Source organism: Cervus elaphus, chromosome 29 (genome assembly GCF_910594005.1).
Source record: "Cervus elaphus chromosome 29, mCerEla1.1, whole genome shotgun sequence".
NCBI classification, from domain to species: Eukaryota; Metazoa; Chordata; class Mammalia; order Artiodactyla; family Cervidae; genus Cervus; species Cervus elaphus.
Genome location: NC_057843.1, coordinates 48,824,715 through 48,841,738, shown reverse-complemented (window position 1 = coordinate 48,841,738; position 17,024 = coordinate 48,824,715). Strand labels below are relative to the sequence as shown.

Sequence of the window (17,024 nt, the reverse complement as noted above, 5' to 3'; positions counted from 1 at the left end):
AAGCTCTATAATATCAACATATTTTTCTGCACTATTTGTCTATTGTAATTGATATAATAAAGGGAAAAAATCCAAAGTAGCCTACCAATATGGAGTTACTTTTATTATAAAGTTAATGTAAATAATTGATCTAGCTTCTAAATCAAAGTTCTGCTTATTGGTTTATTTTAGGATGAATTGATTTTTATTGCCTGCCTCATCTTTTTCTTTTTTTTTTTCATTTGAATGTTTTAGGTAGGGTTATTCTAGCACTTCTCACATTTGATAATTAGGAGAATCTCTTCATAAGATTGTTAATATAGAGGAACATTAAAACTGTTTATCATTAAGGGTGACTTATGGACTGAAAAGATCTTATGTGAAAAGAGATAGTGAATCAGGAATAATGTTACTTCCAGATGATAGTTTCTGTTCATTGTATTTAAAATGTTAGCATTTTCTTTTCTCTGATTGTAATTTCTACCTTTTGCATCTTCTGATTAGCATATTTTATTGTAGAGGATTAATGTGTGTTGTTTGGGAAAGAAGAATCATAAATGCAATGGATATTATTTTTATTGGCTAACTACTGGTCACATGAGGTGAACCAATCATAAGCTGGAAAAGAAAGCAGTAATCTAACTGTCATGTTTCAGGATTCTGTATTAAAACACTGTCCCTCTTTTACTGCAACTTACAGTAACGTTTACATAGATCTGAAATCCATTTCAAATAACCTGTGGAAATACAATCGCTATCGTTACATCATGACCTACCATGAGAAGCCTTGGCTGCCCCCACCTTTTATCCTGCTGAGTCACATTGGTCTCCTGCTTCGTCATCTTTGCCAGCACCAAACTCCAAATGACCAAGAAGAGGGTGATGTTGGATTAAGTAAGTTTTTAACTGGTGGAACAGGAGAAAGAGAGTAAACAGCAGAGATCCAAGGTGAAGACACCTGGAACATTGTCGATTAAATTCAGGGCACAGGTTGGAAGGCTCTGGGAGTTAAATTAAAAGATGATCAGTTGGGAACCTGGGTCTAAGTAAATACATTGATCTCATTATGCGGTTAAAGTATCTTTTGCTAAGAGTAATTAATAGTTTGAAAGAAAGAAATGGATAGGAACAGAAGCTCTGCTTGGATTTGTAAAGGCTTTTTGTCATCTGGAAAACCTGTATTTTCTCTGTTTAATTGAGAAGTCATCAGAATAGTTCCTAGAGAGTAGTAGTCCCAGTGACCCATTCTTATTCCCAGTTGATGAAGATGAATCCAAATCGAAAGGATACAGGTCTTGTGGATTAAAGGAAATAGATAAACCAGACTTTGTCTAACTTACTCACTAGAGTCAAGGCTTCTGGTTCTCTGATTTACAGAATGTGGAGGTCATTCTCTATAGATGTCTCATATTTTCAGGAACTTCAACTCAGGATGCAGAAACGTGGATTTTCTCTCTTTTTGGCAAAGCTTAACTCATTTTGAGATTTTTTTCCTAGTTCATTTTGCTTATCTGTATCTTGTCAGCACGATATGACTGTCATACTAATCGTCATAAGAGAAATTCATTCTTGTGGTTTACAGATCTTTTGTAGTTCCTCTAGGCCTGGTGGTACTAGGCCCGTTTCTAGATAATTCCTAGATATAGAGGAAATGGCATAAATCCACAATCCTTTATCTCAATTCCTAAATCCAAAATAAATCTGAAAATGGAAAGTCTTTTTCTTCTTAAGTTAGAGAAAGACTCACTTGGATAGAAGAGGGTAATGGGACTGATGTAAGCCACTTATCCTCTTTATCCCTTGTAGTAAGAATACTCATTGATTTTGCTGCAGAAATAATGTGTTTAATTTCAGAGTATTGCTCTAGCCCCAATTAAGGATTTTACTTCATTTATGGCATATGCATTATATTACACTTCCAGAACTAGAAAAGTAAACTTCTGAATTCTGAAACAGACTGGTTCCAAGAGTTTCAGATATGGAATTGTGGACTATTTGTGCATTTTGGTGAGCCCTTAACAGGTGTTATCACAAGGCTGATAGGGTGACATGCTTTTGCTCCTGCTGGTAATTGACTCTGAAGTATTTTTCTCTTCTTGAACCACTGTATTGATTTATTTTTCTTTTCCATTTCTTTCCCTCAAGAGATTCAGCCTTTATAAGGAAGTCAAAGCAACAACTGAAGTTAATTTAAAGGCTTATAATTATATTGTAATTTTTCAGCTTCTAATGTAACAGGAGAGTGTGAACCACTTGAGAGATCCTGGAATTAACTAGGATTTGGCCAGATTTTATAGCACCATAACAAAGAACCCTTTCCTGAGCTTACCTTGATATGAACTTATAGGGTGATTCTGGTATAAAACTTGAGGAAATATTCTGATGGGTAGAGGTGCACTTACCCTGAGTTTTAGGAAATTCTAAATTTTTGTGAGATTGCTTTTGAGCAATTGAGGATCAGGATGTTTGCAGACGGCGTAGCAGTGCCACCTGATGGACAGTTGCGAGAAAATGTCACATACTGCAAGCTGTACCTATCACTATCGCTGGAATTGCCCTGGGGATTGTTTGCTCTCAGGAATCCACAGAAGGTTCAAATCACACAATTCTAAACTTCCTTACTCATACAAGATTCTTTAATGCAAACAAAAATTTAGAGCTGAGTGGGGATGGGGGGGATATTGTTTTTTTTTTTTTTTGTACCTGAAAAATTCTTCCGTACTATAAAAATCAGAAACATTGTGAACACCTTTTGTGGTTGAATATTTTCTTTTAATTATCCTCTAAAATTAATATTTTTGTTAATTTGTATTTTAAATAAATTCTAGAACCTTTGAATTTCCAATTAATTCTGGAGAACTTTAATGGTTCTTTCTTATTTTTTCTTTTTTTTCCTCTAATTTAGGTGAAATGGTTGAAGGAAGAAAACCTTCCAATTTTACCCTTTTTGCAGCAGCATTTTTATATTTAACAAGTGTTAGAAACCTGCTTAAAAGATAATTTATTTTCTGTTAGGTAAGAGTCAAGGTGGTATACCACATGTGATCACTGAAGTTTGATGGAGATTGCATTAGTTTCATAACATCATGAAATGATGTGTCTTTTAATGAATTAGTTATTGTCAGTGAAGATGTATAGCCTTGACTGGCCATTGATAATACTGGCAATAATATCTTTTTTCAGTAGAAGAATTTAGTATATACCAACTCAGTGTCTATATAAACTCAGTGCAACAAGGTACAACTTTCTTACACTTACTGGATTTGCTGAAATAGATGTAGACTTTTTCTAACCTTGATTTTAACCTGTGGGTTACTTGTCATTTTGACAGTTTAAACAGTTGGTGGAGGAACTGCCATTAGCATATAAATATGATGGATTTTTATGTGTAAAAGTATTCTAACTTAGGAAAATTTTGAAGATAAAGTATCTGTTCCACATGAGTCACCTCCAAACCCCCACTTCAGTTTATAAAACAACTAGGAGACTCAGCCTGGTGCTTCCAGTTGCTGCTGCTGCTGCTAAGTCACTTCGGTCGTGTCCGACTCTGTGCGACCCCATAGACGGCAGCCCACCAGGCTCGGCCGGCCCTGGGATTCTCCTGGCAAGAACACTGGCATTTCCTTCTCCAATGCATAGTGCGTCCCAATTAGTATTAGTAATACAGTGTGAGCAGGCAGTTAACTATTATCACACAAACTATAGTTTTATCCATTTTCAACACCAGTGGAAGAAAAGTCACTCAGACACGGTCTCACCTTCCTATGGAGGGGGAACAGTGATTCTTTTTATATACTATACTTATTCCACAGAACTCTACCTAAGTAAGGAGGATCTGAAAAAACTTCACGATTTTGAAGAACAGTGTGTGGAAAAGTACTTCCACGAGAAGATGGACGATCTGAACAGTAGTTGTGAGGAACAAATCCGAGTGACATCAGGAAGGTAAAAGTTCTGTATGTATTTTCACCCCCTAAATTGCTACTTAAAGCTGATTCTTGTTAGAATGGCTGAAAAAAGTAAAAGGTCTACTTTTAAAACCCAAGGTTTTGATTCTCTAAAATTTTCTCAGGTAGTGTGTAATATTCTTGTAATCATTGCACATTTATTGAGCATCTACTGGGTTCTAGACAGTCTTATAAGTTAGAGGAGATAAATGGTGGATGAGACCAGGGGCCTTTCCTTTCTAGGACTTACATTCTAGTGCATGCATGTGGAGGGGTGATGGGAATGGAGGACAAAAAAGAAATATGTAATTTAATGCCAGACCATAAAAGAGCGATGAGGAAAAACAAGTAGTATAGGGGGATAGAGAATGATGGCCGTGAAGGGTCTGCTGGAGTTGGGTTGGGTTGGGTAGGTTGGACTGTCTGGGGATCCTGGTGCAGGAGGGTTGCTTTGAGGCAGCTGAGGAGGAGAGACCTGAGGAAGGTGGGATGGTGCCCCAAGAGTGGATACGGACGTGTCCAGGAGTAGCAGGTTGGTCCTGAGGAGGGCAGCGGCAGGGTACTGGTTGCCCTGGGGGTCATGGAGCTCTCAAGGAGCCTGACTAGCTCTTGTGCATTGAGTTGAGGGTGAACAGTAGAGACAGAGGTCAGAGGCAGGTTCTGTAAGAAGTTTACCTCTGAAGCAGGGTATGGGTACATGGTGGGATTCTTTTGTCTCATGTGGCGATAACAAAATTAATGTGTGTGTTCCTGGAAATGCGAGGAGCTGCAGGAGCCAGAGGGAAGAAGTGATTTGCTGAGTGAAGTCCTTGGGAAGGAGAGTTAGTGGTGGGGACCAGAGGAGGATGTGGAGGGTGGGTGTGGCAGAGGATGCAGCCGGGCTGCAGGAACCAGGACAGTCATCAGTGAGGGTGTCTGTGGGTGGGTGTGATTTTGGGGGGAATCAGTGCAGGAAGGCCACTCAGAGTTTTGAGGAGGAAGAGATGTGTTGGAAAAAGTGAACAAACAGATTCTAGTAAGATCAAAGCTGCTGTGCATGTATTACTAATTGTAGGTGTTAAAATAATGAAGGATTGCATGTGATTATATGCATTTTTCAAATTTAGCTGTAATTGACCTAACAATATATTAGTTTCAAGCATATAGCATGATGGTTTGACATTTGTGTACTGTGAAATGATCACAGTGAATCTGGTTAACATCCATCACTGTACACAGTTACAGATTTTCTTCTTGTAATGAAAATACTTGTTTCCAAGGCAAATCATTCAGTATCACAGTAATCCAAGTCTATACCCCAACCAGTAATGCTGAAGAAGCTGAAGTTGAATGGTTCCATGAAGACCTACAACACCTTCTAGAACTAACACCCCAAAAAGATGTCCTTTTCATTATAGTGTACTGGAATGCAAAAGTAGGAAGTCAAGAGATACCTGGAGTAACAGGCAAATTTGGCCTTGGAGTACAGAATGAAGCAGGGCAAAGGGTGACAGAGTTTTGCCAAGAGAATGCATTGGTCATAGCAAACACCCTCTTCCAACAGCGCAAAAGACTCTACACATGGACATCACCAAATACTCGACACCAAAATCAGACTGATTATATTCTTTGTAGCGAAAGATGGAGAAAGTCTATACAGTCAGCAAAAACAAGACTGGGAGCTGACTGTGGCTCAGATCATGAACTCGTTATTGCCAAATTCAGACTTAAAGGGAAAACCACTAGACCATTCAGTTATGACCTAAATCAGATCCCTTATGATTATACAGTAGAAGTGACAAATAGACTCAAGGGATTAGATCTGTTAGACAGAGTGCCTGAAGAACTATGGATGAAGGTTCATGACATTGTACAGGAAGCAGGGATCAAGACCATCCCCAAGAAAAAGAAATGCAAAAAGGCAAAATGGTTGTCTGAAGAGGCTTTACAAATAGCTGTGAAAAGAAGAGAAGCAAAAGGCAAAGGAGAACAGGAAAGAGATATCCATCTGATTGAAGAGTTGCAAAGAATAGAAAGGAGAGATAAGAAAGCCTTCCTCAGAGATCAATGCAAAGAAATAGGGGAAAACAATAGAATGGGAAAGACTAGAGGTCTCTTAGAGAAAATTAGAGATACAAGGGAACATTTCATGCAAAGATGGACACAATTAAGGACAGAAATGGTATGGGCCTAACAAAAGCTGAAGATATTAAGAAGCAGTGGCAAGAATACACAGAAGAACTATACAAAAAAGATTTCCATGACCCAGATTGTCATGATGGTGTGATTACTCACCTAGAGCCAGACATTTTGGAACATGAAGTCAAGTGGGCCTTAGGAAGTATCACTACGAACAAAGCTAGTGGAGGTGATGGAATTCCAGTTGAGCTATTTCAAATCCTCATGGACTTGAATCCTCATGCGACCTCATGGATGCTGCACACCAGGCTTCCCTGTCCTTCACTGTATCCTAGAGTTTGCTCAAACTTATGTCCATTGAGTCAGTGATGCCATCCAACCATCTTGTCTTCTGTCATTCTCTTCTCCTGCCTTCAGTCTTTCCCAGCATCAGGGTCTTTTCAAATGTGTCAGCTCTTTGCCTCAGGTGGCCAAAGTATTAGAGCTTCAGCTCAGCACCAGTCCTTCAGTGAATATTCAGGGTTGATTTCTTCTAGGGTTGACTAAACTATTTCATTTGCTGTTACAAAATTTCCCAGACTGGGTGGCTTAGAAGCTGCAGAATGTTATTGCTCATAGTTCTGGAGGCTGGGAGTCTGAGATCAGGGTGTGAGGATGGTCAGGTGAAGGCCCTGTTTGGGTTACAAACTTCTGAGTGTATCCTTACATGGTAGAAGGCGCTAAGGAGCTCTGTGGAGTCTCTTATAAAATAGAGCATTAATCCCACTCGTGAGGGCTTCATCCTCATGACCTAATTACCTCCCCAAAGCCACATGTACCAACACCATCACTTTTGAAGATTAAGGTTTCAACATATGAATTTTGGGTGGGGACACAAACATTTAGGGCATAGCAGAGAGGATAAATAAAGACATTTAGAGACGACAGTTCATGAGATGAGTTAAGGATTGGATGTGGTGATAAGGGAGTAGATGGAGTCCAGGATGAATAATATCTAAGGCAGGGTAATGAGGTGAAAGGTGGCACTGCAGAGATAAGGAATGTAAGAAGCATGGCAGAGACTGAGGCAGCAGGTAGAAGCAATGAAGTTTAAGTTGAGCCTGAGATTCTAGTGGCATATTTAGCCAGAGGTGTCTGGAAGGCTTTACATATATGGCTCTGGAGCCCTAAGGGCAAAATTTGAATGGGAAATTTGGAAGTCAACTGCTTGTGTTGTAGGAAAATAAGACTATGAGAGAGGAAGCAATTATGCTCAGGAAGCAAGTGGAGTGAGGAGACTCAGTGGGTCTCACCCTGAGCGGTGTCAACACCTGTGTCATGGGCTGAGGAAGAGGAACTCGTGGAGAAGACTGAAAAGAATTGATCAGAAGAGAATAATGAAAACTAGGAGAAGGTAATATCATGAGTCAAGTGAATGCAGAGTGAAACTTGATAATAGTAATAATAGTAGACTGAACACCAATAATCATCATATGCTATTACATTTTCTTCAGTTTTTTCTTGGTGTTTGAGTAGAGAAGTAGATGGTAGATGGTAGATGGGTAAGTAGCTTCTGAAAAAGATTCTAGATGCTTTCAAAGGCTCTAGTATTTGGTTATTAAACCCTAATTTAATTTCAAAACACAATTGATCAATATTCCTTTTTGATAGAGCTGTTTCACGAGCCCCCTTTTTACACGGTGGTCCTTATTGAGGTCCTTCTGAAAGTTGCTCAGGTGTGTCCAACTCTTTGTGACCCCACAGACTGTAGCCCACTAGGCTCCTCTGTTCATGGGATTTTCCAGGCAAGGATACTGGAGTGGGTAGTCATTCCCTTCTCCAGGGGATCTTCCCTACTCAGGGACCAATCCAGGTCTCCTGCCTTACAGTCAGATTCTTTACTGTCTGAGCCACCAGGAAGGGAAGAATATTTTCTGGCAGTAACTGAGCAATAGTTGGAAGAGGGAGGGAGAAGACATTAGGAAGATGTTTGCCTACCTCTGAAGGAGAGATTATCTGTATCCTTACAGATTTAGGCGAATGGTAAAAGTGGGAAGAGAACATATTAAGTCTGTTTTATATTTTACTTTTTCTATTAGGAATGTTGGCTACTTTTTCTCCCTAGTGATGGAAGCCAGTGTTTTCTCTCTCTGTTCTATAGAATAAGCTGTTAACTAGGGATTTTTCCATAGTAAGCATGTTTGGTTTCATTATATTTGGGAAGTGCTATATCTTAAAAAAAATTTTTTTTAAACTATCATGTTGAGCAATGTGACTCAGCAGAGTTATAGCTTGAGCAGATCCCATCATCATTTCATCATGATATCTTACTGAGAAACATTTGTGAACAACTCCTAGCATGGAAAGTGTGGGTGCAATTCATTCGTCCTTCATGGGACTCTAGGACCCCAATAGAACTTTGCCTGGATCCCTGCTGAGTTGCTGAGATCTGCTGGAGGGCAGTGGTTAATGCCATTGAATATGGAGTTGCACGCTCTGGCTTTGAAGCCTCACTCTTTCACTGACCATGTGATGCGTAGTGTGACCTATATTCATGAAGGGATAGTAGAATGCCTACCTTATAGAGTGGTCATGTGGATTAAATAAAATAATGTATAACGCCTGGCACATAATAAGCACTCAGGAACACTGTGATTATCATGATGATTATAATAATAATAATACTTTCTATAATTTCATTTTACAATATCTAGTCCAGAGACCCACAATGAAACAATAACCATACTGGTCTCCTCCTCACTCTCAAACCTTGCACAGAAGAAACAAAAATTATGAGAATTTCTTTTCCATGTCAGAATGACTCAAAGACTTGATTAATGTAGATCGTGGTTGAGAAATATAATTAAAATGTTTCATAGGACATTGAGCTTTAGAAAAGAAGTGCCTATGAAAGCAAGAGGACCTGATCCGAGGGTGACCAGGTTATTTGCCTAACGGTCTCTCTTGTAGCAGATTACCTGTGGCTCTGAATGCTTGTTGGTGTCTATTGTATCCTTTTGATGGGGCTGCTGCTAATGGAACTTAATGAGTCTCCATTACTGTTGTTTGGACTGTACTGTTTCTGAATTAGATGAAGCAGTGTGCTAGATAGAGAGGCTCTAATGAAGCATATTTGGAAGTGAATATACATATATTTTGTGCTCTTTTCTTCATCATCCTTGCCAATTCTAGTTTCACAGGTTCCAGAAGGTCAGGAAGCCTTTACTAAGGCTCTATAGAGTTATAAAAGTTGAAGCAAGAGAGGGCTCCACCTATCACCCTCAGATGATAATAAAAATGGAAAAGACCACCCACTTTATTCTTTCATTTCTATCTTCAAAGATTCCAGAAAGAAAAAAAAAAAAAAGATTCCAGAAAGAAGGGGAAGATTTCTCAATCCATGTGACCTGAAATATATTCTAGAGAGGGGATGTCTAACACTATTTTGGAAAGTGCTTCCTAGAACTGAGTGCCAAGCTCTTCATGATATAATCAATCACTGCTTCTCCCAGCCCCCAGATAAGACTGGGAACAATTTTTTTTATTTCTGCATATGCTGATATGAGTCATGAAATTGTTGACTATGTTCCCTCCCTTGCTACTTTTCACTTTATTTCTGTTTATCAAAGATTTTTAGTATTGAGAAATTGGAAAGTATACTCCTTTCTGCAAAGGAGAGAATGAAACAGAGGGAAGAAGGAAAGAAAGAAAAATGTTATAACTGTATTAATTTCCTGGGCTGTCATAACAAAGGGCTTCCCAGGTGACGCTAGTGGTAAAGAACCCGCCTGCCAGTGCAGGAGACATAAGAGACCCGGGTTCAATCCCTGGGCTGGGAAGATCCCCTGGAGGAGGGCATGGCAACCCACTTCAGTATTCTTGACTGGAGAATCCCATGGATAGAGGAGTGTGGCGGGCTACAGTCCATGGGGTCGTAAAAAGTGAGACACAACTGAAGTGACTTAGTACGCATGCACGCACACCTCACAAAATACCAAAAGTGTGGGTATCTTACAACAACAGAAATTTATTATCTCACAGTTCTGGAGGCTAGAAGTCCAAAATTACGATATTTGCAGGTCCATGCTTTCTCTAATGACTCTAGGGGAGAGTCTTTCCTCACTCCTTCTAGCTTCTGTCGTTTGCTGACAGCCTTTGGTGTTCCTTGGTTTGTAGATGCATCACGATTTGTAGATGCATCACTCCAGTCAGGAGGTAGTTGTCTCACATTGTCTTCCCTCTGTGTCCAAATTTCCCCTTTTTATAAGAATATGAGTTACACAGGTTTATGGTGTACTTTAATGACCTTATTTTAACTTGATTACCTCTGTAAAGGCCCTCCTTTCAAATAAAGTCACTTTCTAGGAATACTGGGGGTTAGGATTTCAACATATCTTTTTTTGGGTATACACAAAACAAAACCTATACCCATATAACAGAGATAGATATAGATATATTTTCTTTGTTCATTCTAATTCTCTAAATGAAGTCAATTGTTAAATTTAATTTGACTCTACTTGCAATGTACTTTTGTACTTGTATAACTGATAGTGTCTTATGCTGCTTTTACTTGAACCACTGGTTCAATATCATAATTTGGGGTTCCAGTATTCAAAATCACTTAAGAATTGCCTCAGGCTTTCTCTGATTGTAGGTCTCTTAAAATGGGTTTTGTTTGAAACCGGGATGCTTGTTTATACTGTAGACATGGAATTTTATTTTAAAAGATCTATAAACTTTTTCTAATAATGTTTTTTATTTTTGATTCTACTCCTATCATTCTGGTTTCATCCTCAGGATTTCCTTTCTCTACCAAAATAGCACAGTGGTTGACAATAGGAGATATTAAAATGTTTGTCATGTAATTAATGAATATATTAATGAATACAAATAGGCTGATTGATGAGGTGATTGGGAGGATAACTAGTAGAAGCTGGAAATGTGGTTCTGAAATGCTGGAGAGAAACAAGGGCTAGAAATACAGTTTTTAATTTTCCTTTTTCTGGTGACAGTGGGAATTATAGGAGTGGGTGAGAGCACCTGGGATGAGAGTGCCTACTGGATCGGGAAGGAGGCGGAAGACAGACTGAACATAGGGAAGCAGCTTAGCCTGGGGAGCCGCCTAGAGATGGAAGCAGAGCAGGAAGACAGGAAGGCCAGTTCCCATTGGCTTACTGGGCTTACTGGTTTTCTCTCTCCTTTTACCCTTAGGGTTACTGAGATGTACTTCCAACTGAAAGAAATGAATGAAAAGGTGTCTTTCATAAAGGAGTCCTTATTGTCTTTGGACAGCCAGGTGGGACACCTGCAGGATCTCTCTGCCCTGACAGTGGATACTTTAAAAGTCCTTTCTGCGGTTGACACCTTACAAGAAGATAAGGCTCTCCTGGCCAACAGAAAGCATTCTACTTGCAGAAAACTTCCCCACAGCTGGAGCAATGTCATCTGTGCAGAGGTTCTGGGCAGCATGCCACTCTCTGAGAAGAAGAAGTATCAGTGTTACAGCATGCCCCCTTCTTTGCTGAGGAGCCTGGCCAGAGGCTGGTATCCCCCACGAGGACAGAAAGGACCCTTTCTTGAGATTACAGATCAAGAGACTTCAAATGTAAGAGATGACCAAGGAGAGCAAGACATGGAAAATCGTGTCGTTGCTTCTGGGGTGATGCTGAACAGACACGCACACCCAAAGTATGGCCAATATCTCCTGGTCCCGTCTTATCTAGAACAAGTTTCTTATTCTGCAAAAACTGACTTGCCTCTGTCCAGACCATCTGCGGAAGCACGAACAGATGGGCTGACAACTGAACACTTCAGGCAGGCTGAGGTCCCTGTTCACCTCATGTGGCAGACTCCGGGTGTCTCAGCCCAGGGCACCATGGTGGAAACCAAGGAGCAGGGTGAGTCACTTGCTCAGATACCAGCCAGACCAGATGAGGGGGAACACGTGCTCCCTGCTTTGATTTGCCCACCTGCACCCACGAGAGTGACCTCCCTCCCTTCCCAAGTCAAGAGCATGGAATCTGGAGGTGGATATGTGAACTGGGCGTTTTCAGAAGGTGATGAAACTGGTGTGTTTAGCCCCAAGAAACAATGGCAAACCAGCGTGGCCTCCACTTGTAACCATGACTCCAGACAGAGTGAACATGGCCGGAGGCAGATCCGGGGCAGATCCCTGTCTGATAACTCGGCAAGATTGGCCCAGAGGGATTGCTCAGAAGTACTTCCATGGCTCCAGCCAAACACATCCTTTCGAATCAGTCTGCTTCGGACAGATAAGCCCTTCACTGGGAATCAGAGCTTGAGATTACACAAGGAGGAGAAGCTGAAGATCTCTAAGATTAAAAGTAAGAAGTAAACATTTTAAAACCGGAATTAAATTTGAATGTTGCTACCATTCTTATTCTCCCCATTCTCTCAGTCTTACCTGTGAAACAAAATGGTTCCACATATTGTTTTAATTGCCTCATGTAAATCATTTCCCTTACAGATCTATCAAAATTCTCAGAGATAGGACAGTCAAAATGGATCAAAACAAAATTGCTAACCAAGGATAGGAAACTGTCAAAGAAAAAGAAGAAAACACAAGGACTACAGGTGCCAGTAAGTGCCTTTTATGTTCTTGGCAACTGAGTTAGTATCCTATCCTAGCTCGATTTCTCTTTATTCTAAAGTGCCAAGTACACAAATAACACTGTCCTGGAAGGAATGGAGATGTAAATCTAAGAGTCAACAGAGCCGATTTGCAATAATTCATTTATCAACTCATGTTGGAGGACTTTTGTGTTACTTTCAGTTTTGGGCTATTCCAAGCGAAGCTGTTAAGAACATTTGTGTACAGGTCTTTGTGTGGACATATGTTTTCACTTCTCTTTGGTAACTAGGAGTAGAATAGTAAAGTCATATGGTAAGTATTTGTTTAATTTTAGAAGAAACTTACATTGCCACCAGTTTATGAGTCGTGGTTTATGAGAGTTCCAGTGGTGTGCGTCCTTGCCAGTCCTTAGTAGGCTCAATCTCTTTGATTTTAGCATATTAGTGAGCGTACAGTGGTATCTCACGTGGTTTCATGTGCCTTTCCATAGTGACTAGTGCAAAATCACCTTTTGAAGGAGACTTAACATCCATAAAGAATGTGCTTCCTTCAGGGAACATGCGATGAGTTGCTGGGATCCCATAAAATATGAGTTTAGAATTATGTTGGGAATAGTTAAAATGGCCAGAGTTAAAATAAGAATTAATAACTGAGCTCAAGTACTAATAAGTTGCTTTTGTTTGTTACCTTGTAGTTTGTCAATTTATCTCATTTCTTCTCTGCCCCTGTGAAGCACTTGAGGCAGCCATTATCGTTAGCTCTCTGTTATTTTAATGATGAAGGGAATGGAGCTCATAGACATGAAGTGATTTGCCCCGTTCATATAGTTTCTGAGTGACAGGGATAGAATTCTAACCAGTTCTTTCAGACCCAAGCCTTATGTTTTTGTTGTTTTGCTTTATACCAGTGGTTCTTAAACTGTGGTCTCCCATCAGCATTACCTGAAAACTTAAGAGATTCAAATTTGCCCTCTCCTCAGACCTACTGAGGGCTTCCCAGGTGGCACTAGTGGTAAAGAACCCACCTGCCAATTGCAGGAGACATAAGAGATGCAGGTAGGATCCTTGGGTTGGGAAGATCCCTTGGAGGAGGGCATGGCAACTCCAGTATTCTTGCTTGGAAAATCCCATAGACAGTGGAGCCTGGCAGGCTGCAGTCCATGGGGTTACAAAGAATCATGGACAACTGAAGGGACTTAGCACACACGCACAGACCTGCTGAATCACACACAGATCCTGAGGGTGGGACCCAGCAACTGTGGATTTAACACAGTCCCGGCTGATTCTGATACACACTCAAGTCTGAGAAACCCTGCTCCTCACCCTGGTTCTGAGTCAGGACTGCAAATAGGAAAGTGACATGGATGCTTGTGTCCTGCCAGCACGAGTGATGGAAGTTTAACACTTCCCAGGTGACTTTAATGTGCAGCCAATATTAACAACCACTGTTCTTCAACATGCAGTTGTTGTTCCATTGCTCAGTTGTATCCAACTCTTTGCAGCACACCAGGCTTCACTGTCCTTCACCATCTCCCAGAGTTTGCTCAAACTCATGTCCATTGAGTCAGTGATTAATGTGATTTGGAATGTATTCAGCTTAACGTCACTCTGTTCCAACGAGTGTCTTTCTCTCCAGGTCATAACAGTCAACTCCTGCTCTCAAAGTGACCAATTGAACCCAGAGCCCGGAGAAAATAAGATCTCAGAAGCACAGAAGGGCAGCAAGAACTGGATTCCAGTGTCCAAATTTAGTCAGATAAGTAGGTAACAGTCTGCATTCTTGAATTACCCAAGCCCTGGTAGTTTCCTCAGGGTATGGGCTTTAGACCAGTGGGGGTCTCTGCTGTTCTTTCAAGTGAAGGTGAGAGAATGAACAGGGGCCACACTTTCTTAGAAAAATAGCTCTTTTCTGCTTTTAGTTTTTATGAAAGAGATGCAATTTGCATTTGTTTAATGGGATAATTGTCAGAATTCAGAAAAGAAAAATTAAAATGAATTAAAATGTAGATAGTCTCCTATTCAGAGCTGTTGAATCTGCAGCAAGGAGTATTCATTTAGTCTGATTTATGGGGTGGAGTCATCTAATGTTATAAATTCTTTAAAGTTCAGGTGACGTTGAAATGGGCCCTTACACAGAGCTCCGCGGATTGAGTTGTAGTTGGTTATTTACAACTGCTCCCATATAGTGTTTATTCCATCGGCAAGATTCCCTTAAACTTAGTAGTAATGATGTTTGTAGAGGATAGAAGACAGATCAGTGAGCTAGGAATGAAAACTGTGAGCTAAGCATAGACTAAATGAGCCTGGATAGATATGTTGAGGACATATTATGAACAGAATAGGTAGCGATGAACTGAACATTGAACTTCTTATATTTGATAATAAGAGACCCTTACTAATTTTTAAACAGAAGGGACTATGTGGTTAGCAAGTCATAAATATTTAAAATTATTTGAAGTACTAAACTTAAGGTACACATATTAGTTTTAGATAAACAACATAATGATTTGATGTATGTCTATGTTGCAAAACTAGTACCACAATAAATTAATGTCCACCACCTCCTATAGTTACAATTATTTTTTCTTGTGATGAGAACTTTTAAGATCTATTATCTTAGCCACTCTATAGTATTGTTAAACTATAATCACCATGCTGTATATTACCTCCCCAGGTATTTATTTATCTTATAGCTGGAGTTTGTACCTTTTGACCATCTTCTCTTATTTTAAAAAAAATTCAAACTGAGAAAAATGGGAGTGGCAGGAGGGTTCTGGCAAAGAATCTCATTTAAATCTAGGAAGAGAAGACCTAGAGAATTAGGCTAATTCCAGGTGTTTGGCTAATCTGAAGACGTCAGCAGGCATAGTGTCTTGATCCACATTTGGGTTGAGAACTTTGTTTTTTTAAAAACTTGTCTGAGTTAATAATTGAAAAAGAATTAAAAAATAATTTCGAGGGTGCCCTGTCAGATAGCTCCTCCTAAACGCAAAAAGTAAAGTTTTGAGGAAATTAATAAAGGAAAGGCATAGTTTCAGGTTTTCATAGAGGTATTTTATTTTAATTATAGTACTGTGCTATCATTGAGATCGTATTTATCATAATTTTATGATATTATGAGAGGTATCATATATATAATTTTGTGGGTTTTTTTTTCCATTTCCTATATACTTTTTTCCCAGCACCAAATAGTAGGAAAAAATAGCAACTACTTTTAGCCAGGGACTTTTAATAAGTATTTTTCTCAGAATTAATCCAACCAAATATTTATTAAACTATTATTGAGTGCCTTCTATGTGCCAGTGACTTTTAAATACCAGGTATAAAAAATATTAACAATAATGATCCTTGTTAAGTTTTTTAAAGAAAAGGCTAAAAATTAAAGCTATTTGCTGGCATTCTTTTCTATCTTTCTTTTGTCTTTGTTTGATTTTGTCTTCTTTTTTAAGTAGCCTACAGTAATGCTTGATTCTGCTATTAAGGAGGAATTACTATCAATTTGGATCTCAAATTTCATGTATTTTGAATAAAGCATGGATGACAAGGTTCAGGGGAAAGTGAAAATTACTAAAGGTATTTTATAGAAAGATAAGGTATGGATAAGTTAATTCTTTGATAGAGAAGTATTAATTATTATAAACAATAAGGGTAACTATGGAAGAATAGAAATGGGGTAAATAGCTTTCAACCACTTGAGTAAAAAGGACAAAAGAATCTTGGTAAAAACTTGCTTAAAAGAGAAAAGTATATTCCAATTTAGATAAATGCAGTGTTGAGGTCTTTTATTTGTAACTGTGATTCACATGTAACACATTTTCATGTATCCTCTAACTTTTTCCTTCCTTTTAACAAGGTCTAGAATCTTACATATATCAGAAAATGAAAACTAAAGAAGCTGAACGACATCCTGTGCAAGCCAGTGGCTATGTAAGGCAGTCTCAAGAGGTGAAAGCATTTTGTTTGATATTTTAAAAGCTCAGCTTTCACCCCTCCTCCTCCCACTTTATTCTTTCTTTGTTCTCTTTTTTTTGCTATTTATCCATCCAATAACCTATCCTGAGCATTTTAGCATGAATGAGAAAAAGTTTAGGAATTTTTGAAACTGTTTTCAAATATGTAAAAGTTGCCACGTGGAATAAAAATATCTCTAATACACTTTTCAGAGGCAGAGCTGAAAAAACAACATATACAAACTACTGGGAGACAGGTTTCAGCCTGATTTGAGAAGGAATTTTTACCTTTTGCAGCTTTCCAGGGGTGGAATGGTTTATCTCCCAGTAGTTAATGTCTCACTTAGTATGGTTAGTTAAACAGGCTAAGCCAACTTCTTTGTAGATGTGTTGGAGGGGATTTGGACATTTCAGAGTAAAGGACCTTCAGTGTTTCTTCAGTACTGATTTTTCAGTCTGT

General features: G+C 39.2%; 1 protein-coding gene across 3 annotated transcripts in view; it reads left to right on the top strand.

The window, feature by feature from the left end:
- The window catches only part of TRPM6 (transient receptor potential cation channel subfamily M member 6), a 174,724-nt gene that overhangs the window by 128,990 nt on the left and 28,710 nt on the right, over positions 1-17,024 (top strand). For all 3 annotated transcript variants that reach the window (XM_043891277.1, XM_043891278.1, XM_043891276.1), the window contains 6 exons: positions 680-873; positions 3,792-3,924; positions 11,235-12,367; positions 12,511-12,623; positions 14,251-14,374; positions 16,468-16,559. In XM_043891277.1, coding sequence (XP_043747212.1) covers positions 680-873; positions 3,792-3,924; positions 11,235-12,367; positions 12,511-12,623; positions 14,251-14,374; positions 16,468-16,559 — 1,789 coding nt within the window. The remainder of the gene's footprint in view (positions 1-679; positions 874-3,791; positions 3,925-11,234; positions 12,368-12,510; positions 12,624-14,250; positions 14,375-16,467; positions 16,560-17,024) is intronic.